At 31.5% G+C, this 26,539-nt stretch overlaps 2 protein-coding genes and 1 long non-coding RNA gene across 14 annotated transcripts; all 3 read right to left on the bottom strand.

Annotated features, from left to right (window-relative positions):
• Nucleotides 1-2,224: 2,224 nt before the first annotated feature.
• On the bottom strand, nt 2,225-6,555 carry LOC111392924 (trans-resveratrol di-O-methyltransferase-like). The gene is made up of 3 exons (XM_023018337.1): nt 6,477-6,555; nt 4,052-4,956; nt 2,225-2,670 (listed from the first exon to the last, which is right to left on the bottom strand). The coding sequence occupies exons 1-3, from the start codon at nt 6,553-6,555 to the stop codon at nt 2,368-2,370; spliced, it is 1,287 nt and encodes a 428-aa protein (XP_022874105.1). The 3' UTR covers nt 2,225-2,367.
• Nucleotides 6,556-7,712: 1,157 nt separating this feature from the next.
• LOC111392923 (trans-resveratrol di-O-methyltransferase-like) lies at nt 7,713-11,182 on the bottom strand. Its single transcript, XM_023018336.1, has 3 exons — nt 11,107-11,182; nt 9,556-10,460; nt 7,713-8,164 (listed from the first exon to the last, which is right to left on the bottom strand). Exons 1-3 carry the CDS (start codon nt 11,180-11,182, stop codon nt 7,862-7,864), a joined length of 1,284 nt encoding a protein of 427 aa, XP_022874104.1. The 3' UTR covers nt 7,713-7,861.
• Nucleotides 11,183-14,589: 3,407 nt separating this feature from the next.
• LOC111392927 lies at nt 14,590-22,567 on the bottom strand. Of its 12 annotated transcripts, XR_002702359.1 has the most exons (5): nt 20,260-22,567; nt 19,146-19,207; nt 18,771-18,904; nt 18,035-18,195; nt 16,142-16,346 (listed from the first exon to the last, which is right to left on the bottom strand). It is a non-coding gene; the product is annotated as an uncharacterized LOC111392927 (long non-coding RNA). The 12 variants fall into 12 exon arrangements; XR_002702358.1 differs by having other exon boundaries at nt 18,035-18,904; nt 19,146-19,215; XR_002702362.1 differs by lacking the exon at nt 18,771-18,904.
• Nucleotides 22,568-26,539: the final 3,972 nt, after the last annotated feature.

The raw sequence follows: 26,539 nt of genomic DNA, 5'->3' as shown, positions 1-26,539 counted from the left end.
CATCTCGTTGATGTACCAAGTGAGTATTGTCGTTGTGAGACTTTAGATAAAGATAAAACAAGATTTGAGGGCGAATCTTCTTCAAATCAGAGGAGAATGATGAAGATGGACGTGTTTATAATTTATGTTATTTCTTTGTCTAATTTTCCTTTTTACTGTTGTTTAACATATGTGGTTTTTAATGTTATAGTTGTTTAAGGACTTTAGTTGCAATTTCAATTAATTAGGAATTGGGTTTAGGGTAATTATATTTCAATTTCACTTTGTATTTGATAACAGTTTTATATTCAAAATATTGTTGAAATAGTGTAAAACAACTTACTTTTCATCATATTTTTAAAAATAAATAAATAAATAAATAATATGAAAAAAAATTATTTCCTCAATTCATAGTATGAAAATAAAATATTTTGCTATAAACTATCATCAAGGGCAAGACGTAGTAATTAATGGAAGATTGAATATAAGAATTCGACGAAAATAAGTTAAGAAAATAATTGATATAGTGAGCAAAGATTGAAAAATTTAACTGTAATTAAAAGATTGTGTATCAAATAAAAATTATGATGGCAATATAACAAACTTAGGTTTATCTCGTTAAAAGTAGGTGACACTAGCCAACCTTGATTGTTGGAATATTTTTTTATTGAAATGTAATAAAATTTTGATCTAATTGCGATCAATGAGCTTTGTTGCAGATTATTTTTTGTATTCTTAAGAATCAATAGAAATTAAAAGATTATTGTGTAGTAATATTCATTTAAAATCAACAAGACTTCGATCTCATATTAATTCATTATTCTGTAGGTTTTTGCCTATGTCAGCTCATATAAATGTAATTAGTATTATAATTCAGACGTCATTTGATCTATCCCAAGAAATGTAATAAAATTTTGATCTAATTGTGATCAATGAGCTTTGTTGCAGATTATTTTTTGTAATCTTAAGAATCAATAGAAATTAAAAGATCATTGTGTAGTAATATTCGTGTAAAATCAACAAGACTTCGATCTCATATTAATTCATTATTCTGCACGTTCCTGCCTATGTCAGCTCATATAAATGTAATTAGTATTATAATTCAGACGTCATTTGGTCTAACCTAAGAAAGCAAAAGATTGGATACCAAGTCCAAAAGTCATTATTAGTTTGACCCAAATAACTTTCAGAAGATCTGTGGAACGCAGAAGAGCCTATAGGGCAAAAGCATGTAGAATTTATCTCGATTGATCATTGATCAATAGTTAATTGAATCAAGATTATTTTATTGAAACTTAGTTTATAGGGTCCAAATCCCTTCAATGGCTTCAAAAAAGGAATAAAAATAAATTACAAACGTTTTAATTTATTATTCATTGTAGTGAAATTAATTATTTGGACGGAGATGTGCCATGTGTAGCACATGTATCAATCATATATGAAAAGGAATTGACTTGGATTAGAACTAGAAGCAAGAGGCCTTTTATATCCATGTTATAAATTGCCACATATATTGAGGTTCAATTAATTTAATTTTGTTTGTGCCCACACACGTGAACCACAATAGTTTTTGGTTCTCTAAGAACACCGAATGTTAAAGGTGGAATCAAGAAGAACAATGTAAAATAATCTTTTGTAAAGCATGTTACAAGGATAATTCCGAAAACATCTATATGTGTATTATTCTAACAAAATTATGATATTCTTGTAAATACACAAAGAATTAAATCCTATATTTTTCAACAATTAACTATTAGAGTATGTATGACATGACACATCAATTCTTGATAAATAAAAAATTTAATTCAAATAATATGACTCATCATAATCTTAATCACCTATAAATTAATATTCTGATGCTTAGCCAGTATTTACTTGATCATTTCTTATTTATTTAATTATTTGGTCTTAAAATGAATGATATATTGAATTCTTTTGTAAAATGAGTATACGTGGTATTCATTTGATTCATCATATTAAAAATTAGCACACCACCTATGCAAAGAGCGATCATAAACAAAGTTATCATGAGTTTCGATTCAATATTATACACTAAAGTTAATTTGCTACATGCATGTTCGAATCTGGCTATGTATAAGCACGACATATTGATCTATATACAAGAGTAATGATTCTTGTGATGTTCAATATTTAATATACTTATGTTGCTAGTGGTTGTACCAGAGTTTACAAAATAAATAAGATCGGACCTAATGAATAAGAATCTTTATTCTCTCTAATACCAAAGACGAAACATTTTGTGTAATTTATTAGAAAAATAGAATGATGGCATAGATATAAAATATAGTTGTAGATGAATACAGAAATAGCACAAATTGAAGACAAAATTCTGTTTAGAAGCAGCTTTTATTCGACATAATGAACTAATTAAGGATAAACCTCAATAACAGACCTCAATCCGAGTATAGGGATTATTTTGTAGTTAGTAAAGCCAGCATCATAGAAGATTGTTGCCCATTCTTTCTCATTTCGTTCTCTCCCAGTAACAATAGCCATCATCAACATATCGAATTGGAGTTGTGTTTCAATTGCCTCGTTGTCTTCTTTCTGGTTGTCTATGATCATGTCAATAATTATGATTTTTCCTTCTTTATGAGTGCTTTGAATTGCTTCTTTGCATGTTTTCAGTATTTTTACACACTCTTCATCGCTCCAATCATGCAATATCCACTATTCAAATGTACCAGTACTACAAGCATTAGAATCTGAGTTCTTGTAATAAATAATAGACTAAACTACTCCAAAGATTGAACAAGACTAGTACATTGTTTTCTAAGAAATTGAGCCCCTATTTGAATTAGATGAAAATCATATCTTTAGTAGATTTTAATAAAAGTTAATGAAATATATAACGGTTGAAAAGTTCTAAATTCTATAAAATATGTTGTTAAAATTAATTGTTAACTTTAATTTAGATTTAATCATCTTATTTAACTAAATTAAATAGGCACGGATATGAAATATGGCACCCCAAGATTAGCTATAATAGGTGGAGATTTTTTGAGAATGTGTTTTGTGAAAAGTGATTTTTTATTTTTTATTTTTTTGGAGATGTATGGTGGAAAAGAAATGAAACGTTATGAGTCAACGTGCAAAATTATAATCAAGCAATAGAATAGTAACGTGATTGTGGAATCTTTCTCGCTTTGAGTTCGAGAATTATTACTTCTATTTCTTGATTAAATAATATTTGATCCTCATTTTTCAAATTTATTTTTCTCCATAAGTTTATTTCTATTTTACATTTTATAAGAAGCATAATTTTTTAATCAATTTTTCAATTATACATTTATCATCTATCAAGCTACACTAAAATATATGTTTAACAAAATCAAGCAAAAGGATAGTTTAATTTACTTGTAAAAGTTACTTTCGATGACAACATTTTAGATCATTGTTTATAGTAATACTTTTGACAACCCAATTTTTAATGTGATTGAGTGTGTCATACCTTACTTCATCGTTATCCTTATCTAATTATTTGATACTAAATTCTTATTTTTAACAAAATCAAAAGAGCAGTAGTTTAATTTTCTTGTAAAAGTTATTATATTATTTTTTACATTCAAATCACTTTTGGTGACCCTCATTGTTTATAGTAATACTTTTATGTATGACAGCAACTTATTGATGTACTTGTGCATGTGTGTCATGCCTTCACATTTTTCCTTATCTAATCAAACATCTCATTGAATCAATTATTGTGATGGTAGGTAGAACATTATTGAGATACTTCAAATTTCAACAATGAGGAAAAATTAATGCAACACATGCGTAGGGTTAGTACAGTTTAGGAATACAAGTTCAAAGGCATCCACGCTAAAATTGGTCACTTCATTCTAGTTAACCATCAAACTGAAGTGGAAATCTAACTTGAACCTCGAGTTCAATTAAAAATATTAAGGGTGACACTGAATACTTCTGTTATTATGAATAATGAAAAGGATAGAGCGATCTGGTGACTCGTTTGATAAAAGAAGGTTTTGTAATATGAATTTCAAAATCAATATCACATGAAAAGGGCAAGGAAAAGAGGAAGACGTAGTAATACCTTGAGTAAGATTGCATCTGCAGAAGGAATCGACTCAAACATGTCACCCCCAAGATAGCTCAGGTTCTTAGTCCCTTCCAAGCCGGCAACAACATGTGGGAGATCAAGCACAGTGCATTTCAAGTTTGGAAATGCATCAGCAATATTCTTGGACAAAGTTCCTGTTCCACCTCCCACATCTACAATTGAATTCAAACCTTCAAATACATGTTTACAATCTCTAATGAGCACGCTAGTCACCAACCGGGCATCACTAGCCATGGCTTCGTTGAAGAAGCTGTTCAACCTTGGCTCATGCCCAGCATACTCCCAGAACATCCTCCCATGTTTAGTATCAAATGCCGTAGGATTCTGATCACTTTCAAACCACTCACTCAGATGATGCCATGGCTCTGTCAAAATCGGATCAAGCATGGCCAGTAAAAATGGTGTCACGCTCAGTGGCTCGTCTTTTAAGAGGAGACGAGAAGCTGATGTAAGCCAATATCCCATATTTTCTTCGTTCTCGGAGATTTTGGCATCAATGAAGAACCTTGAATGGGTTAAAATTCGCATTAGGCAGGAGACACATTGAGATTTTGCTTTGTCGATGGGGAGGGCATCGACTAGTTCGGGCAGTGTCATTGGTTTGCCATGTTTATGGATAATATCTGGTATGCCTAGTTGAATCGCACACTTGAGAGACATGGAGTTTATGAAGTTGAAAATTTGGTTCCAAATGTGAGCTTGAGCATGCAGAAGCTCTGTAGATTGTTCTCCATTTTGCTTGAATTTCGTAGAAGTACTTGGGCATTGGCTTGCTATATATACCCGTTCTAATGCCCTCACGCCCACCCCCCACCCCCGCGGCCCTATGGTGGGTTTGGCCGCGAACGGTTCAACAGGAAACCGATGCTCATAATTATCTTCATAATTGAAAAGCAATGCAATTGTGCCGATCTAGAACGTGATCCACTTGAGATTCTTGTCGTGTTTGATCTTAATGTGGAGCCTCAACTGAACATGGGGTGTCCCTGTTTTGTATGTATTAAGATTTTGGATTTTCACTTTAATAGATCAATCTTATTAAAAAGAGAAATTTGATTGAACATTCCTCTCAGCATCGAAAAAAGAAATTAAGAAGCTGAAAAAAATGCACAAATACATCATTATATAAATTCTCGTAAAAGATAATTCGAACTAGAAATTCGAAAGATAATTTATTTAGATACATTTAATGACCTGAGAGATCTATAATATCTCACACACCAATTTTAATTGCTTCAAATTGAATTAACGTCCTGGGAGACAATTAATAAATATTATATTTGATATGTTTATAGCACACTTGAAGGGTGATGATATATGATTCTAATACAAAAATCTCCAAGCGAAAATGAAGTAATTAGTAAAGATGGTTCATTTATGAAGCATATACTTTTAGAAAATATATATATTTAACAAATTATAAAATCCTAAAAGAGGTTCAGGTAACTGATATGTTGAAAAATGAGATACTCAAAGAATTATGTCATTATGAAGAAAAAGACAGAATTAAAAAAAGAACATAAAAAGGTGTTCACAACACTTGCACATGATATATTGCATCATATATGAATAGCGATGAATCAAAATAAATTCGTCGATTTTTTTAGGATTTGAAGTGTTTTCAAAATCTTTCTTTTATAGTTAAAGCAAAATTTAACACTAATGTATAAATTTTGGTATTTGATCGATAAATCAATAATGTGAATTCAACAATTCAAAATAAAAATTTGAATTTTATCTAGCTTAAGATATTACGAATTAAATTACCAATTTAACATGTTAATTAACTTAAATATCAAAACTACTAAAATAACATGCACGGAATTGAACATAAAATAAAATTATTCCTGAAATAGAAATTGACAGTAATCATTTCTAAAACTTTTAGTTGGCGACCCCATAAGTATCACTCGGTCAATCTCCCACACGTTCACACAATCCGTTCTAATATGAAAATTTAGTAAGACTAAGTATTTTTCGAAAAACACCCAATAAGAAAAACGTGCATATTCTTATTAACATGATATACATATAAAATGATATGGCATACCAACATTTCTTGAATTTAAAGCAAACTAGCCGTGACATCCAATAGCTCAAGGAATTTCATAAGAAAGCAAAAGATTGGGTACCAAGCCCAAAAGCCATTATTAGTTTGACCCAAATAACTTTCAGAAGATCCGTGGAGTGCAAAACAGCCTATAGGGCAAAAGTATGTAGAATTTATCTCGATTAATCATTGATCAATAGTTAATTGAATCAAGATTATTTTATTGAAACTTAGTTTATAGGGTCCAAATCCCTTCGATGGCTTCAAAAAGGAATAAAAATAAACTATAAACGTTTTAATTTATTATTCATTGCAGTGAAATTAATTATTTGGACGGAGACGTGTTACGTGTAGCACATGGATCAATCACACGTGAAAAGAAGTTGACTTGGATTAGAACTAGAAGCAAGAGTCCTTTTATATCCATATTATAAATTGACACATATATTGAGGTTCAATTTTAATTTTGTTTGTGCCCACACATGCACGTGAACCAGAATAGTTATTGGTTCTCTAAGAACACCGAATCTTAAAGGTGGAATCAAGAAGAAAATGTAAAATAATCTTTTGCAAAGCATCTTTCAAGGATAATTCTGAAAACATCTATATGTTTATTATTCCAACAAAATTATGTTATTCTTGTAAATACACAAAGAATTAAATCCTATTTTTTCAACAATTAACTATTAGAGTATGTATGAGTTATGACATGATACATCAATCCTTGATAAATAAAAAATTTAATTCAAATAATATGACTCATCATAATCTTATTCACATATAAATTAATATTCTGATGTTAGCCAGTGTTTACTAGATTATTTCTTATATATTTCATTATTTGGTCTTAAAATGAACGATAGTTTGAATTCTTTTGTCAAATGAGTATACGTGTTATTCATTTGATTCACCATATTAAAAATTAGCACACCACCTACGCAAAGAGCGATCATATACAAAGTTATCACGAGTTTCAATATTATACGTTAAAATTAATTTGCTACATGCATGTGGAATCTGGCTATGTGTAAGTATGACATATTGATCTATATACTGTTAAAACTTAAAGTTCCATCTTAAAAGACCGATCTCATTAAGAGAAGTAATCAAATTCTTTATAAATTGGTCTATATTTTCATCTTTATTCGATGTGAGATTTTATCCCTTAACATCTTTATAAATTGGTCTATGTTTTCATCTTTATTCGATGTGAGATTTTATCCCTTAACATGCTCCCGCAAGATGGTAGCTCCTTTGAACAGACCAATCTCGGAATCTGTATGCTCATTTATTAAGTCTTAATCGGATCAAATCGCTCGTTGGAGATTAATAGGCTCTGATACCATATTAAGATTTCGGGTTCCATCTTTAAAGGTCGACCTTGTTAAGATGAGCAACTCAATTCTTTATAAATTTTTTTATATTTTCATCTTTATTCGATATGAAATTTTATCCTTTAACATAGACAAGAGTAATGCTTCTTGTGATGTTCATTTAATACTTATATTGCTAGTGGTTGTACCAGAGTTTACAAAATAAATAAGATCGGACCTAATGAATAAGAAAGAATCTTTATTCTCTATATTACCAAAGACGAAACATTTTGTGTAATTTATTACAAAAATAGAATGATAGCACAGATACAAAATATCGTTGTGGATGAATACAGAAATAGCACAAATTGAAGACGAAATTTTGCTCAGAAGCAGCTTTTATTCGACATAATGAGCTAATTAAGGATAAACCTCAATAACAGACCTCAATCCCAATATAGGGATTATTTTGTAGCGAGTAAAGCCAGCATCATAGAAGATTGTTGCGAATTCTTTCTCATTTCGTTCTCTCCCAGTAAGAAGGGCCATCATCAACATATCGAAGTGGAGTTGTGTTTCGATTGCCTTGTTGTCTTCTTTCTGGTTGTCTATGATCATGTCAATAATGATGATTTTTCCTTCTTTATCCGTGCTTTGAATAGCTTCTTTGCATGTTTTCAATATTTTTACACACTCTTCATCGCTCCAATCATGCAATATCCACTATTCAAATGTACCAGTACTATAAGCATTAGAATCTGAGTTCATGTAATAAATAATAGACAAAACGACTCCAAAGATTGAACAAGACTAGTACATTGTTTTCTAAGAAATTGAGCCCCTATTTGAATTAGATAAAAATCATATATTTAGTAGATTTTAATAAAAGTTAATGAAATATATAACGGTTGAAAAGTTGTAAATTCTATAAAATATGTTGTTAAAATTAATTGTTGACTTTAATTTAGATTTAATCATCTTATTTAACTAAATAAAATAGGGACTGGATATGAAATATGGCACCCCAAGATTAGCTATAATAGGTGGAGATTTTTTGAGAATGTGTTTTGCGAAAAGTGAATTTTCATTTTTTTTTTTTTTTTTTTTGGGAGATGTATGGTGAAAAAGAAATGAAATGTTATGAGTCAATGTGCAAAATTAGAATCAAGCAATAGAATAGTAACATGGTTGTGGAATCTTTCTCGAATCATTTACTTCTATTTCTTGATTAAATAATATTTGATCCTCATTTTTAAAATTTATTTTTCTCTATAAGTTTATTTCTATTTTACATTTTATAAGATCCATAATTTTTTTGTCAATTTATCAATTATACATTTATCATCTTCTATCAAGCTACACTAAAATATATGTTTAACAAAATCAAGCAGAAGAATAGTTTAATTTACTTGTAAAAGTTACTTTCGATGACCACATTTTAGGTCATTGTTTATAGTAATACTTCTGACAACCCAATTTTTAATGTGATTGTGAGTGTCATACCTTACTTCATCGTTATCCTTATGTAATTATTTGATACTAATTCTTATTTTTAACAAAATCAAAAGAGCAGTAGTTTAATTTTCTTGTAAAAATTATTTTATTATTTTTTACATTCAAATCACTTTTGATGACCCTGTTTTAGGTCATTGCTTATAGTAAAACTTTTATATATGACAGCAACTTATTGATGTACTTGTGCATGTGTGTCATGCCTTCACATTTTTCCTTATCTAATCAACATCTCATTGAATTAATTATTGAGATGGTAGGTAGAACATTATTGAGATGCTTCAAATTTCAACAATGATGAACAATTAATGCAACACATGCATAGTGTTAGTACGGTTTAGGATTACAAGTTCAAAGGCATCCATGCTAAAATTGGTCACTTCATTCATTCTAGTTAACCATCAAACTGAAGTGAAAATCTAAATTGAACCTCGAGTTCAATTAAAAATGTTAAGGGTGACCCTGAATACTTCTGTTATTATGAATAATGAAAATGATAGAGCGATCTAGTGACTCGTTTGATAAAAGAAGGTTTTGTAATATGAATTTCAAAATCAATATCACATGAAAAGGGCAAGGAAAAGAGGAAGACATTGTAATACCTTGAGTAAGATTGCATCTGCAGAAGGAATTGACTCAAACATGTCACCCCCAAGATAGCTCAGGTTCTTAGTCCCTTCCAAGCCGGCAACAACATGTGGGAGATCAAGCACAGTGCATTTCAAGTTTGGAAATGCATCAGCAATATTCTTGGACAAAGTTCCTGTTCCGCCTCCCACATCTACAATTGAATTCAAACCTTCAAATACATGTTTACAATCTCTAATGAGCACACTCGTCACCAACCGGGCATCACTAGCCATGGCTTCGTTGAAGAAGCTATTCAACCTTGGCTCACGCCCAGCATACTCCCAGAACATCCTCCCATGTTTAGTATCAAATGCCGTAGGATTCTGATCACTTTCAAACCACTCACTCAGATGATGCCATGGCTCTGTCAAAATCGGATCAAGCATGGCCAGTAAAAATGGTGTCACGCTCAGTGGCTCGTCTTTTAAGAGGAGACGAGAAGCTGATGTAAGCCAATATCCCATATTTTCTTCGTTCTCGAAGATTTTGGCATCAATGAAGAACCTTGAATGGGTTAAAATTCGCATTAGGCGGGAGACACATTGAGATTTTGCTTTGTCGATGGGGAGGGCATCGACTAGTTCGGGCAGTGTCATTGGTTTGCCATGTTTATGGATAATATCTGGTATGCCTAGTTGAATCGCACACTTGAGAGACATGGAGTTTATGAAGTTGAAAATTTGGTTCCAAATGTGAGCTTGAGCATGCAGAAGCTCTGTAGATTGTTCTCCATTTTGCTTGAATTTCGTAGAAGTACTTGGGCATTGGCTTGCTATATATACCCGTTCTAATGCCCTCACGCCCACCCCCCACCCCCGCGGCCCTATGGTGGGTTTGGCCGCGAACGGTTCAACAGGAAACCGATGCTCATAATTATCTTCATAATTGAAAAGCAATGCAATTGTGCCGATCTAGAACGTGATCCACTTGAGATTCTTGTCGTATTTGATCTAGATGTGGAGCCTCAACTGAAGATGGGGTGTCCCTGTTTTGTATGTATTAAGATTTTGGATTCTCACTTTAATAGATCAATCTTATTAAAAAGAGTAATACATATTATCATATGCTGATATTCCCATTCGATATGAAATTCATCGGTTATTATGTCTATACAAGATGGTAATTCGTTTGAAAACGTTAATCTTAAAATTCATGTACCTTTTTGAAGTTTTAGTCACAACGTATTGCTCATTGAAGTTAATAAAATCTAATATCATATTCGAACTTAAAACTCCATCTTAAAAGTCAAATTTATTGAGAGAATAATCTAAAAACTCTAATAGGTTGGTTAATACTTTTATCCTTGTTCAATGTGGAATTTATCATTAACAGCAGGGTCTCAAATGAATAATGATCAAGGCACATTTTTTAGTTGATACTGAGCGATAAAGGATTTTATAGAATTCAATGTGATAAAAAGGTTGAACATTAAGGATGAACTGTGCTCGTGCTATCCATGTGCTGGACCTACCCAAAGATCTGCTTCTCGTGCAGTCCTCGAGATCCAATATAGACCATATCACTTGGAATTTTATCTATAACTTTGTACCCAAGCCATCTTTTTGCTGATTTACTAGAATCACCAAAAATAATTGTCATCACGTCCTAGGGATGTTAACTAGCTAAGTCGAGCGGGCTCATGAGCCGAAATTCGAAACTTGAGCTTGACTCATGGTTTGGGCTTTTTTTGGTCCGAGCTAAGCCTAACTTCTGCTCGGCCAAAAATTCTAGGCTAAATCCAAGATTCAGCTCAAGCCCTAGAACTCGAGTCACTCTTTATTTTTTCCTTTTTTTTAAAATTATATAGCTACCTTTTAGAATATTTCTAAAAGACTCTTTAAAGATAAATACTCTCTATTTTAAAGAGTCAATTCTTAAAATTATGTTTCACAAAACTATTTATATTAATATTTTAATTTAGAGAATGGGTTTGGCTCTCCAAATCTGGAGAGTCATCCCCATTCTTTATAATTAAATGCATTCAAAGTGTTTTAATTTTTAATATAAAAAAATGATAAAATAATTTAGAGAAAAGTAGTTAAAAATAAAAGATGGAGAAAAATAATAAATATTTTTTAGGAGTAATAAAATTAAGTATTAAATATAAAGAGTTCGTTGGAGAATTTCGAAATTTTAACACTCTAAATTTATAGTTGTTCTCCAATTGTTCTCCAAGTGGTAGAATATGTTCTTTAAAAATAGAGAGTTTTTTAAAAATACTCTTAGATAACTAAAAGCAGCCTTATCAAGGTAACTTTTATAACAATTTTTTAAGGCGACATGTATTGTCTTGTTAAGTTGCCTTAACTAGCTATCTTGTTAGGCCAACTTTATTATGGCAGTCTGTACTATCTTGTAAAGCTGTCTTAAGTAGCTGCCTTGTTAAGGTAGCTTTTAGCTATCTAAGAGTATCTTCCTTATTTAGGTAACTTTTATAACAATTTTTCTAGGCAACATGCCAACATGTATTTTCTTGTTAAGTTGTCGTGACTAGCTGTCTTGTTAAGGCAGCTTTTTTATGGTAGTATGTACTATTTTGTTAAGTTGCCTTAAATAGCTTTCTTGTTAAGACAGCTTTTATAACAGTCTTTCAAGGCAATGTGTATTGTCTTGGTAGTATGTACTATCTTGTTAAGCTGCCTTAAATAGCTTGTTTGTTAAGGCAGCTTTTATAACAGCCTTTTAAGGCAACGTGTACTATCTAGTTAATCTGCCTTAACTAGCTATCGTACGCATAATCTGCGATTTACCTCCCTCACGATGCTCCAGGACAAGGACGGTGGGGGACCCTTAAAATTGGGGTTCAACCTTTTATATTTTAAGGCATCACGACTTTTATAGCTGTCTTTTTGTGCCACCTTAAAAGGCAGTCATAAAAGCTATTGCCTTGTGTAGCTAGCAGCCAATTTTTTATTTTTTTGAGTTTTTATAATTTTTTCTTAGAATCATGCTATGTATACAACATTTTTCACAACAAGGTTCAAGCACACACACATGCGAGGGGTGGAGTCCACGTTTAAAATAATCATAGCCCCCACATTTGTGAGGAAGTTGTGAAAAAAAGCTATGAGGGAAATGCTGTAAAATCAACAATTTCGTTCTTCTTATTTATTTTTCAGGCTCGACTAGTTACAAGCCAAGAGCCACACGGGCTAGCAAGGGTTTGAACCGATGCCCCGAAATAGGGCTCGGTTCTATCGAGCCGAACTAGCTTGGGGTTTTTTCGGGTTGACATCATTATGCCATGTTCTAAACTGTATCTATAATATTTTGGTCCCAATTTGACCCTATAACTTTTAAAGTGATTCTTAACTACATAGGTCGTTGAAATGCATGCGAAAGCTTATTCTTAAATTACTTCACCTTGCAATGGAATGCACTAAAATTTAATATAATTCACAAGTCTTCCTTAGTGAATTTTGTTGGTACACGTCAACATTTAATTAGTTCCATGTTTCATTGGACATTATTTCCACCAATAAAGTGACCTTTGTGTAACGCTAATTAATTTTAATGATGAAATTTGATGACTAATGATAAAATGTTAAATCACTTAGGTGGCTAAATGCAGGGACGGATCCAGGATTGGATCCAATATCGGGTTATGAAATTTCAAATCGGGCTGCCACGTGGAAAAAAAAATTTACACATAAAAATTTAATTTTTTACCAAAAAAAAAAAAAAACCTTGGCTAAATGAGTAAAGACCAACTTAAAGTTTCGTAAAAACTTCAGTGATCATTCATACAATTTACGCGTGATGTAAATGTGAAGAAGCTAAAGAATCTGGGCAACAATTGAGTGAAATAACAAAAGTTAGTTAAGTGAAGTAAAAATACAAAGAATCAAAAGTCTTGAAGTTTATTTACATTTTTTGTTTTTTAAACTTGGTCATATTTAATTATAAACTCTTAAGAGTTTCTTTATTTATCAAATATGTATGGTTTATTTATTTATCTTATTTTTTAAGATCCAATATTCAGTTGAGCTCTTTATTGCATTTATTGTCCTATTCGAAAGTATAGTAAGTACCTTCGATGTTGGCTGTAGAGGTTGAATAAGGGTGCATTGCTAGTTGAGATGATAGGGGTGGTAGTTAAAAACAAATTTTAGGCAAAATTTATAATGCTAAGCAGGGTCAAATAATATTTTAAAATTGGTAACAAATTTTAAGTTGTTGGAAAATAATGAAATAATTATTGATAATCATTTAGTATTATTACGATACATAGATAAATTTTATCTAATTTAGAAAATCTATTTCATTTCAATTGTAACTCTTATTTTGGACACATTAATTCTTAATAATACACACACAAGTTTATTAGCTTCTCTCTTTTATTCTCTTTTTTCTCTCTCATTTATAACACGTTCTCAGTACAATTATCTTAAAATTAAAATGAATTAATTAGAATGTAACAATTTTTATAAGCATCATCTTCTGTCACCTACATCAAGATTAATTTGGTGACAATGGAGTTACCGCCTCTTCTTCTTCCATGGTTTTCGTTTGAAATTAAGTTTTGAGGTTACGGAAATGGGAAGAGGAAACCTACTGGCCGTCTCCAGTTCTCCACTTCCGAACGGATGACTACTTTGTGGAAATTGACATTTGTATAGAAAATCTGATTCAATTCTATGTTTGCTGGGAACGTGGAGCTGTTGTAAATGTCTGAAGTCCCATTATTGGGCGAATGGTTTCTGACTTTTGTGCTCATTGGTTAGCACTCCATCATGATAAGATTCATTGATTTCACCCCCGAAGCATAATCCAATGGTGCAAAGAACAGAAATGAGGTTATCTAACACCTTGTTGACAGTCGCAGTGTGAAGGTTCGATTTCTAAGACATAAAATTGAACTCCTTGTAAGCATAGTGTACGGGCAGCTCTTGTTCTCTAACCTGTTGGGATACATCCTGCGATTTACCTCCCTCACAAAACTCTAAAGACCGGACAGTAGGGACCCTTAATGTTGAGATTCAACCTTCTTTTTAAGACTAGTTATTTGCCCGTGCCATCCACGTGTTGGATTATTTTGAAGGTAATGTTAGTGTATTAATTGTGTTGAATTCTCATGAATTACATTTTGAACAAATGTTTGTTTGAGTTGATTTTCAACCACCCATCTCCGAATTAATGAATTTGCAATAAGTAAACGGATGTATAAAAGTTCAACTGGTTCAAAATAGCAAGATATAAAACCATATATAAAACCATAGACAGATAGACGAAGCTGAAATTAAAGATTGACATGTTCTATATTGTTATGAAAATAATGCCGAACGAAATGAAACTCAGACCTGGGAATGTTGAGCCCCAACACCAATAGTAGCACCATTTGGACCTTAGAAAACAATAGGCAATGATATCTGACCTGTCGACATATAATTTAATTTTGCAGCTGACTTAATAATGTGGTCGACGGCTTGGAAAACCAATAAGTTATTCCTCCATAGTGTTACATCCCTTTTTTTAGAATATAATGATGATTTTAGTAATGTTCATTTCAGAGTAATGTTCATTTCAGACATTCAATTTTCTAGGTGATCGTAGAATGCTAACATGAAAAATATATCAGATAAATCTAGCTATTCTCTCTCCCTCCATATGAATACTTTAATGAGAAAACAACTTTGACTAAATAAAGAGAAATTACAAAGCAAAATGCAGTTTCGATTGAGTAATAAGTTGATGAACGAAATACAACAAAACCATATACTGGACTCTTCTATTTCTTTCTTGATGAATTTGACAAATAATACTAAATTAGTAGCAGCATTCTTCCCTTTACAATTGGTTTAGCAATTGAGCTTGCAGGTCCATTTCTAACAAGGGTGTGACTAATGAGTTCAAAGAGCAAGGTCAACAAATGGCTTTATGGTCAAAGATCATTATGAACAATACAAGTAATTCTTTCCATGATGCATTGAATTCAACCATCGTAATTTGTAGGTATGACTTATGTGATAAGTGTTGAACCAAAATTAACACTGCCAAGTATGTATCTTCGCGGCTTAAATTGTGATAGTTTTAACTTGAGTCTGTCATTTATTTTTAATAATAGCTATCAAAATAATCATCTAGAATACTTATTAAAGTCTTGCAAGGAAAACAAAAGAAAAATAAAGGCTGCATTTAGAAGCAAGTTTGAAACCCAACATTATATTATTATATGGAAGATGTGTGTGTGGAATGAGGGCAGCAAGTTAAATGATGAGTTTAATTTTCACACGATTTTTCCATAAAGTAAATAATGAAGCATGAGAAGAGTATGAAGAAAGAAGAAAAGTACCACTCGTCTTATCTTTACTTTTTATCTTTCAAAGTACAATAATAGATACACTGCGGAAAAAATGATTAGAAGAGTCAGGTCGTTTGGAAATACTAATTGAAACCTAAAAGGAAAACTCAAATAAAATTTAGTGTAATTACATCTAAATTAATTAGAATAGAGGATGAGATTAAGTAATCTATTGACATCATATTGACCATAAGCAATCTTGACAGTGTATGCACTTGTATAACTTCAATAACATATAGACGGTTACTTTAGAAATGTAAAAGAAATGTATTTGAATTTCATGTGAAGAATTAAGAGTACACAACAAATGAAAAAAAAAAAATGTTATATATAAATCTAAAGCCCCCATTTTGTGAAAAATGAAGTATTTCACTTACTATTTATCCAAATAGTGCTGTAGACGAATTTCGGAAGAACAACTGTTGCATTAAGTAATCTAGCCATAGCAGCAGCATTGTGCACCTGTAATTTATCTGGCCCAGCTTAGCACAAACACACTATTGTAAGAGAATTTTTAATACAAAAGCAAATGAATCAGGAGATATTTAAGAATTTCTAAGTATGTTCTATGAGACAAAAGCAGATATATACAACATGGTTAGTTGGATATGAGCACAATTTCATATCTACATAATTACGACTTGAAGTGTTCGAGGCTTGCCATTGTAAGCAACTGCAGCTTCTTTTGCTTACTCCCTTTTCGTTGTTTCTTCTCCTGGTTGCCCACAGTTTCTTCCTCACAAGCATGGGCGGAGCCAATGCATGTCCGCACTGGACTTTTGGGCAGAATTAATTAATTAATTAATTTTTATTTTATTTTATTTTATTTACTTATTTTTATTTTTTTTTGAGGTTTTGTTTTAAAACCCACTTCTAATTTTTTATTTTTTTTTTTAAACCCACTTCTAAAGTTTCAGATATCAATAGTAGTGAATATCCATAGTCTTTTTCCAATATTCAATATCCAGCTCAGAGAGAGAAACCCTATTAAACCCATTCCCTCAAAATTAAATTGACCCAAACCCATTCATTCATTTGAATCAATCCAATCCTTTGTCTGTGAGTGAGAGAATTCGTCCCTATTGCAGCGTCGCAGTTCCGGTTCGCACAGAGTATTAAAACTCGCAAGGAACAAGTGAAATATTTAAATTATGTCGTTTTTAGTATTATCGTACTATTATTTTATTTTTTTAGCATCATTACATCGATGACCAAAACCTCGACATTCGATGTCGAAAAAAATTTGTCCGCACTGAACTAAAATCCCGACTCCGCCCCTGCTCACAAGACATGATAGGCAAATAAGTTTTCATAAGTTTTTAAGAGATATATTCTTAGCCCTTGTTTGATTTTCATTAAATTACATTACATTACATTCTATTTTTCTCTCTCCTATTTTCAACCACACAATCTTCTATAAAATAATATTACACGTAAATCGAAAATTTTTCTTTCTTTTTCAACCACTCATTTTTCAAAAAACACTATTCTATACATTAAATTTTCCCCGTAATGGGGGCCAAACAGGGTGTTAATATAATGTCTAAATCATCGTGGGCAACAAAGCTTTCAAATTCTCACAATTTTTTCACATTCAAGCTCTTGTCAAAACTAATCTCTATCCACCTAGGCAACTACTAACTTACCAATGATATATGATAACCAAGTAAGATCAGCAGCTATGATGGGATACATCCCATCATCCTATTAGTAGTTATTTCATTATATGATGGGATACATCCCATTAACTAAATTATGAAAGTTCCAGATTACCATAAAAATGGAGTTCAGAAGACAAATCTTCAAAGAGTATTGGCCAGGTGGGCTAATGTAGCTAATATTTCCCATAGCATTAGGAGGAAGTGCTACATGGTGTTGCATTAAACTGTCTTTGAAAACATTCCGTATAGGGAAGTTAACATGGAATGAAACATAGATAAAATAATTTGAAGTGCCAATAAGAGGTGAAGTAAGATTTCATAGAAAGAATTTTCAAATTTAGCATTCTGAGTTAAGTATTGTGAAGAGATCTCCGTATCCCGCACAGGAATACATTATTAAATTAGTGAAGGTGTTCTTAAGCTGAAATTCCCAGAGAATGTCTCTGTCAAAAGCTGGGATAAAAAAACCAGGAGGAACATAGACATCACCTGATTTCTTTGCAATTGACTTCCGAGGCCTCTGAATTAAGTATTGCTTAATTGGAAAGAAAAATACAGTTGTCTCCGGACTGTCCACAGATTTGGGACAATTGCAGTGTCAATAAGCACTGACCACAAATAAAATATATAGAGCAATACATTTGGAGGACCTAGGTTTGAGAAAGAAAGAGAAAATAGTTATAGGCTGTGAGTTTAGTAGACTGCTCCATTTTGAACAGCGAAATTATTACAAGCATCTTGTACATGTGAATTCGAAACACAGAACTTGAGCACAATTCAAACATAAAACCAAAACATTCTACTGCAAAATTTGTTCTGCCAAACAAAGTCACATCTAGCAAAATATCATGATCGGGTCAACCAGGCCAAATCATGAGTGAATAGAAAATCGAAAATTTCAATTTTAGAAACTTCTTTGAGAGTCAGATGACATGAGGAAAAAATCATAAGATCAACCTCTATGTTATGAACCTTATATGATTTCAAACGCTTGTGTCTTAAGGGTGATGCTTCTTTAGATAAAAGAATGTAATGGATTATTGTTGCCCCAGCACACAGAATTCAAATTTCCGTTTCCACAACACAATAGACATGCAATTTAATCTAAATTGTGATCAAACTTCCGTAGCTTGCTTTCCAGAAGAGAATTTAGCTTTAACTGCCGTAGAAACTAAAAGGCAAACTTTTCTCAGATTCTACTGCACAAAATAAAAGAAGGATTTACCAAATTTAACATGCGTGCTGTCTAGCCTACAGAGGGGGAAAGGATTTTCTTAGGAGACAGGGGTACCAAGAAAGTGTTAACTGCCTTAAGAAAAACACTTCCATTGTAGCCATATGTTATCCAGACTGCACATCCTGAAAGATATAAGTGCAATTATAAGCTACATACAATCTCATTAAGTATCTCCCAGTTAATCGACAGAACCATTACATATGGTGGGATCAAATTAATTATGAAAACATAACCACCTCATGCTGAAACCATATAGAAGTACCCAGAAGCTGAGGCCACAGCCTAAGCAAGTTAACCAGTGTTCACAGCCTTGACAAATAAATAGAAATTGAGCAACAATGCAATTATAAACTTGCAACTGACCTTGAGATGTAACCAGGCGAAATGGCAATCAACAAAGCTGCTACAAGCCCTGGTCCAGATTCCTATAACCCTTTCCAAAAACGTAAGTAATGACAGTAGTGTTTGATGCAGAGAACAGTGTAGTGAGTATACAAACTTCACAAATGTAGTGTTTACAGAGTTATCACACATGACTGCAAAGGCCCAAATTGCTGAGAAGTGTTTCAAATGTACGTGCACACATGTCAAATATCCATCGATGTACTCATTTTTGGCTAAACTATTAGTACTTACATAAAAATTGTAGATACATATGTTTCAAACAAGTTTTTCAAAATAACAGCAAAATGATAATTCTAGCATTTATAAACATCACTAAACCTTTCAACTATCATAGAGGATTTGGACATAATCTTTATTGCGGAGAAAATTAATTTATCACTTCTTTCCTATTTCTTAATAAATTCACATCATGTTTTTGACAATATCCAAGAAACAGAACTGTATTCACCATGTGTTCTTAAGAAAATATATAGAATCAAAAACAGAGTACAAGGAAATTTTATTGAGAGTGGGGTTGTAAGTGACCAGAAGAAAAATGTTACGAAAAATGAGGATGTCAAGATGAGTATGTGGTCGAATAAATAAAAAGCGAGATTACAAGCAAACTGGTAAAGTAAAAATTAAGAAAAGGACCGCTTCGTTGGGGCATGTCTTGCATAAACCTAAAGAGGACCTCATTTATAAGACAAAAACAAAACTTGTGGTCTCTTGGAGTTATTAAGAATTTAGTCGCATAACAATCAACTGAATGGAGTGCTGAAAGGATTGATGAAGCTGAGTCTGAATTTATGTTGAGGGGTATTAATTTCCATCTTAAGAGTATTCTAGGACAAGAAACAGACAAATGGTGACTTACAGGCTAGGATGCCTAATCTAGTTCTCTTAATGAAGAAAAGCACAAAGAGTATGCTTACTGAAAAGATTTCCACTGGCATCCTATTTTGCTAGAAGTATAAAAGCTTCGTGCTTCAAACTGAGTAAGCATTATTAATTAAGTACATTTTAGTAGCGATGACACATTACAGACTAAACGACTTTAAAAAAACCTATGGAGTTTTGAGGTCAATCATACCTAGTATCAAGTTGGTTATTATGTTTCCCCCTTGAGGTCCAACTTCAGTAGTTTTAGGCCTGTCAACTTCACCAACTTGGATAACGAATTCCTTATTACATGTTTAGTAAGCGTCTCAAACAACTTCAACCAATCAAATTATAGATTCTGCTTATTAAATGGTAACAAGATTTAACATTCATTAAGTGTACCAAACTTAATAATCAAGACATCCAAATATTAACTTCCATATATTTTTCAAATTAAAAGGAACTCGCCAATTTGTTTTCAGCTGGGAAATGGTGCAAACACATCCAGGCTAGTGAAGAGAAAAACAAAAACTCTTTCTTTCAACCAATGTTGTCGAAACGAAGCTTCAAGAACACCAACATCATGAATTCCACTTAAAAGTAATTTCAGAAGGCACATCACCTTCAGTTGACATAGTTTACAATCAATAAAAGCCTCATGGATCAATATGGATTAACAACATTATAGGAGAAAAATGAATAGACAACTCAATTCAATCGAAGATGTAGCGATAACAATCATGTATACAACAAGCACATCAATGTTGTCGACTATTACACGGAGTTGTAATAACACCCTTCCATACTTTTTCGAAAGCATCCCCCATAAGACCTGCGATGATTTTGTAACTCTTTAGAGGCAGCAAGCAATTGTGATGATTTAATTTTTACTGCACAAGAAAGTTCAATCTTCTTTTTCTCACTTTCGATCCATCATCATTCATTTCAAAAGGAACAAAAATGAATTAGAATAAGTAAAAAAATGCTAACCCATTAATAATTTATCTAAAGTAAACAAGAAACAAAAGAAAGAAATGAAAATTTTCTCGTTTTGAAGTGGAACCGTCTTGAAGATCAAGAACAGCAACAGGTATTGAAGCAGGACTCCTCCGAGCTGAGCTTTCTCTGGAAATTAAAAAGAGCAATAGGGAAATTCCCCAAAACGCCAAAAATAAAGTAAACACAGCGGATGAATCTGGAGAACAAAAATTATTTACATGAATTCCAATTATTGTTAATACCATCTTAATCTTTTATTATTATTATTATTATTATTAAGTGTTAATATCAACTTAATCTGCCCTTGCAGCTTCCCAAGAGATGATTTCGGTTCACCATCTCTGATTTCAGACTCTTGTTTCATTTTTATTTTATTTTAAATTTTTTGGGAGGGGAATATGAAGTCAAGGAGGAACGAACATTAATTTTATGTTTCCAAGAAACAATTACTAAGTTCCAATGCTACAAATAAAATCATATTCAAAAATGAAAGTGATCAATCTCTCAAAAGTTATAAATGCCCTACCAGAGAATCAATATTGATATATTCCACTTTTCTAAATCAAAATCAGTTTCATTGTTTTTCAACTGATTACCTAGTATGAAGAACAAATGACTCAATTAGTGTTCATAAACAAAATTAATACTTACATATACATATAGAGACGACGTGAGTGTACAAGAGAACTTATGGCTAAAAAACGAGTATTAAACTTCTTTATCTTAGCGTGAAGCTATCAACCAACTCCAATTCTTGAAATTCTAAAACAAAGAACTGCAGTGAACATAATTCCACTTTTTTGCATGCAGAAAATTCGAATTGTTCAGGAAAAAATAAAAAGGTAAAAAAGGGAATATATATTTTGTGACAGATTTTCGATTTTATCGGAGCCTCCACCCAACTCCAACGACCATGGAACAATGCTTTACTCTCCACCCTCAATCACACCATCATAATCCAAATCTTCTCCATAAAGGAAATGGACGAATGAAGTTACGGTTCATGAACCAAAAGCTACCTACAATAATGGTCCTTACTGAGACTCTTCTTAAGTTTAAATAAATAATAGAAGAACCAATTAAATGTGAAACCTTTGCCTCAAGATGAATAGTGATCTGGGCATCCTCTCTTTTAATGTAAAGGTAGGAAAAAAGACGAAGACGAAGAAGAAGAAGAAGAAGAAAATCGACTGGATAAAGAATGCCGCAGCCTCATACTTCACTAAAGGCCATTGAACTTCCTTCCAATTCGTTCGAAAATTGCTAGAACTTTATCCCCTTGTTTTAACTAAACTAATGTAAAATTCCCATTTGCAAGCTCAACACTAAAAATAAAATAAAAAAGAAGAAGAAGAAGAAAATGGATTGCATCTGTGCAAAAGCCCCCCTCTTGGGGTTTGGTCTAAAGAGGAGCTCGTCCAAAAGCCGAGGGGGGCGGGGGGAGACAGAGAGCAAAAGCCAATTTTGAACAAGAGATATTTGTGGAACCAGTTAATAAACACTAATTAAAGGGTTACAGTGTAAAAGATAGAGAGCAAAAGCCAATTTTGAACAAGAGATATTTGTGAACAGTAATTAAAGGGTTACAGTGTAAAAACGAGGACTACACAAATGAACAGTGATCTGAGATCGCCTCTTTTAAGAGAAGGTAGATTCATCGGTTTCATCGACGAGCTCCATTATTTAATTATTTAATGAATGGTTACAGCACACTGTACACATGTCTATCTCTTATGTGCACTTTGCATAAGATTTGGTTAATGCGCCCTCAGGGCATATCTTTCAGTGACAAAGGGGAGGACGAATAGGGCTCAGCACGGCAATGTGCAGAGTTTGATTCCTCGCAAGGTGGAATTGACTTTGTTGCAAGCGGGAGTTATCACATGGGTTAACAGCCTTGACCTATCCATGTGCTCTCCACCCTGGTTCCTGGGAGGCACATCCTACGATTTACCTCTTCCACGATAGCCCCAAGACAGGATCGGTGGGGGCCCTTAAGGTTGGGGTTCAACCTTTGGTTAATGCGTTGTAGGCATATTTCTTTGATTTACAAGAATGATATAATAATTAAATATTCTACCCTCATAACGTCAAATATTACCCTTGATCCCCATTTTTTGGAAAAAAAAAATTGAATTCTTTTACGGTGTTTTGATATCATTTCAACTACACATTTTTCAATAAAATAATATTACACGTAAATTCAAAAATTTTCATTATTTTTTAATCACACATTTTTCATCAATACATTATTGAAAAATTCATTTTTCCCACTAAAATGGGGCTCAAACAAGGGCATAATTAACCGCATCCATGATGTTTATTGATTTACAGATTATTATTCAATATTTCTTTGTCTTTAATTTAATTAAATATTTTTAGAGGTTATTTATAAATTTTAAATTGATAATTTATCATGTTATTGCTTTTGAAGTAGTCCAATATTATAATTAATATTTTTGAAAAATATTAATCGTAAATTCATCTATTACAAGTATTTTATTACTCCTGAAGCAACACACATTCCGAATAATAAATATATCTCAATGTGTTCCTAAAGAAACACAAAATAAACAACTCAATATTGGGTTTTAAATCTTAAACGAATTTTTTTCAATATAATTAATATTTAAAAATAATATTAATTTACTGCTCTTGAATAGTATGAATTATAATTTTCAATATTCCAAGAAAATATTGACATATTATTCTTGAAGAATGAATAATAAAAGACAATGTACTTTTGAAATGACACATGTTTCGAAAAATATATCATTTTGAATTTATGTTTATCCCTAAATGAAAACATATAACTTATTTCATATTGACGTTGATTAATTTATCTACTTGATTGAACATTATACAAGTATATAATGTTTAAACATATTTTTTGAAATTTAATAATTGAATTATATCTTATATTGAACTAGAAGTTCAATTTGATTTTGTTGTTTTGCATGATCGATTGGACCATCATTGAATAAGTAATGATGCGAAATAAAAATTTAAATGGATATTTAATGAAGAACCAGAAGATTCTTCAATCCAATAAAATCGTATATGGTGTCTGTTTTATTTCATGTGATTTTTCATTAATCATCACTAGCTCAAATATGAACCGAATTCCCCATATTTTTTTTAAATTAATCAGAGTGACAAATGGAATCACATCATCCTCCACTTTGAACATCTAAATATTACTTGTATTTAATACATTTGATACATATACTAGATGATTGCATGGTATTCGCAACGTGAAATTTGCGAAATTATTGTTTAAATTTTTAATTGTGAGCTTAATTTTGACAGTATACAATCAAGATAGTTTTTTGTTAATGCCAGTGATTCTAAATCTCATCTTTTCAATAAGTCTAAGTTGAGATGTCGATAAATAGTTTAATACTATTTGTTAAATGTCTTCAATTAATTTAATTGAGAACAAAATACTTCTCATTTTTCATTTAGGGAATGTTATTTCGTATCATGCCAATATCATAGTTCTCCATATTATAATTGGTTTATGGTCAGAGCCTAATTTTTTCATATATTTATTTGATAATGCAATATATGTACAATTAATTCGCCAAATTGCACCGAGATGGAAAGTAAAATAATGTTGAGAATAAATGTATAGTTTGAACCCTTGTCCCAAATAAGTGATATTTTATAACACTGAAAAAACATTGTCAATTTGATTGGACAATCCTCTCAGCATTGAAAAGAGAAATTAAGAAGCTGAAAAAAATGCATCATTATATAAATTCTCGTAAAAGATAATTCGAACTAAAAGTTCAAAAGATAATTTATTTAGATAAATTTATTGACCTGAGAGATCAATAATTTCTCACATACCAATTTTAATTGCTTCAAATTGAATTGACATCCTGGAAGACAATTAATCAATATTATATTTGATATGTTTATGGCACACTCGAAGGGTGATGATATATGATTCTAATACAAAAAATCTCCAAGCAAAAATGAAGCAAATAGCAAAGATGGTTCATTTATGAAGCATATACTTTTAGTAAATATATATATTTAACAAAGTTTGGATAATTGATATGTTGAAAAATGAGATACTCAAAGAATTATGTCATTATGAAGAAAAATAGAATTAAAAAAGAACATAAAAAGTTGTTTACAATACTTTTGCACATGATGTATTGCATCATATATAAATAGCGATGAATCAAAATAAATTCGTCGAAATATATTAATCGAAATTTAACACTTTTTTTTTTTTTTAGTATTTGAAGTGTTACCAAAATCTTTCTTTTATAGTTTAAGCGGAATTTAACACTAATGTATAAATTTTGGTATTTGATCAATAAATCAATAATGTGAATTCAACAATTCAAAATAAAATTTTGAATTTTATCTAGCTTAAAATATTCCAAATTAAGCCCTTGTTTGAGCCCCATTTTTGTGAAGAAAATGAATTTTTGAATAGTGTATTGATGGAAAATGTGTGGTCAAAAAATAAGGAAAATTTTTTGATTTGCGTATAATATTATTTTATTGAAGAATGTGTGGTTGAAATTATATCAAATCACTATTGAAAAATGTATTTTTATTGAAAAATGGGGTTTAAACAATGGCTAAATTGTCAATTTAACATGTTAAATAACTTAAATATCAAAACTATTGAAATAACATGTACGGAATTAAAAATAAAATAAAATTATTCTTGAAATTGAAATTGGCAATAATCATTTCTAAAACTTTTACTTGGCGACCCCATAAGCATCAATCGGTCAATCTGTCACGCGTCCACACGACCCGTTCTAATATGAAAATTTAGTAGGAGTGAGTATTTTTGGAAAAACGCCCAGTAAGATAAACGTGTATATTCTTATTAACATGAAATAAATATAAAGTGACATGGCATACCGATATTTCTTAGATTTAAAGCAAACTGATCGCAACATCTAATAGTTCAAGAAATTTCATAAAAATTCCTATATCCTGTAGGATTTACATATTTGATCAAATGGTCCATCCCATAGGATTTAACATAAAAATCGACCCGAAAACCTTAACGTATTTCATTCCAAAATCCATAAAATATGAAGAAAATAAGAATTTATCACTTGCACAATTCTTACCTCATTTGATATCAAGTAAATTTGAAAAATGGCTTGTAAAATAAAATGATACTCCTTTTCAATATAGGAGGGGTGTGGGCACGTGAGAGGCAAATTTTTGTGTGTAAAGGAAACTTTTCTCTCAAATAATATTTAAATGTATCCACTTGTTTTCTTATTTATCACCTCAAACGTACAAATGTTACGTTGAATATTCAATTGATAGATTAATAAATTATTTATTTCAATTTGACATGTCGTCTAATGGCTTCTGACGATTGATTATTCAAAAAGAAAACAGTCCAATTATTAATTGTGTAAGTTTAATGAAGGGTTAATATATATTATTATATTATAAATCATTTTCAATTACAAGAACGTATTAAATTAAGGATTTCTGTCGTC

This window comes from Olea europaea, unplaced genomic scaffold, assembly GCF_002742605.1.
Source record: "Olea europaea var. sylvestris unplaced genomic scaffold, O_europaea_v1 scaffold996, whole genome shotgun sequence".
Classification (NCBI taxonomy): Eukaryota; Viridiplantae; Streptophyta; class Magnoliopsida; order Lamiales; family Oleaceae; genus Olea; species Olea europaea.
This window is presented reverse-complemented; position numbering and strand designations above follow the sequence as displayed.

Bases quoted from the DNA above. Each gene is read 5' to 3' on its own strand.
- LOC111392923 (XM_023018336.1), bottom strand. From the start codon at position 11,182: ATGACAATTATTTTTGGTGATTCTAGTAAATCAGCAAAAAGATGGCTT. The intron at 10,461-11,106 runs GTGATATGGTCT...TCAATTATGAAG, and splicing joins AGTTATAGATAAAATTCCAA to ATAATTATGAGCATCGGTTT. The intron at 8,165-9,555 runs GTATTACAATGT...ACATTTGAATAG, and splicing joins CAGATGCAATCTTACTCAAG to TGGATATTGCATGATTGGAG.
- LOC111392924 (XM_023018337.1), bottom strand. From the start codon at position 6,555: ATGGATATAAAAGGACTCTTGCTTCTAGTTCTAATCCAAGTCAACTTC. The intron at 4,957-6,476 runs GTAACACGTCTC...TCAATTATGAAG, and splicing joins GATTGATCCATGTGCTACAC to ATAATTATGAGCATCGGTTT. The intron at 2,671-4,051 runs GTATTACTACGT...ACATTTGAATAG, and splicing joins CAGATGCAATCTTACTCAAG to TGGATATTGCATGATTGGAG.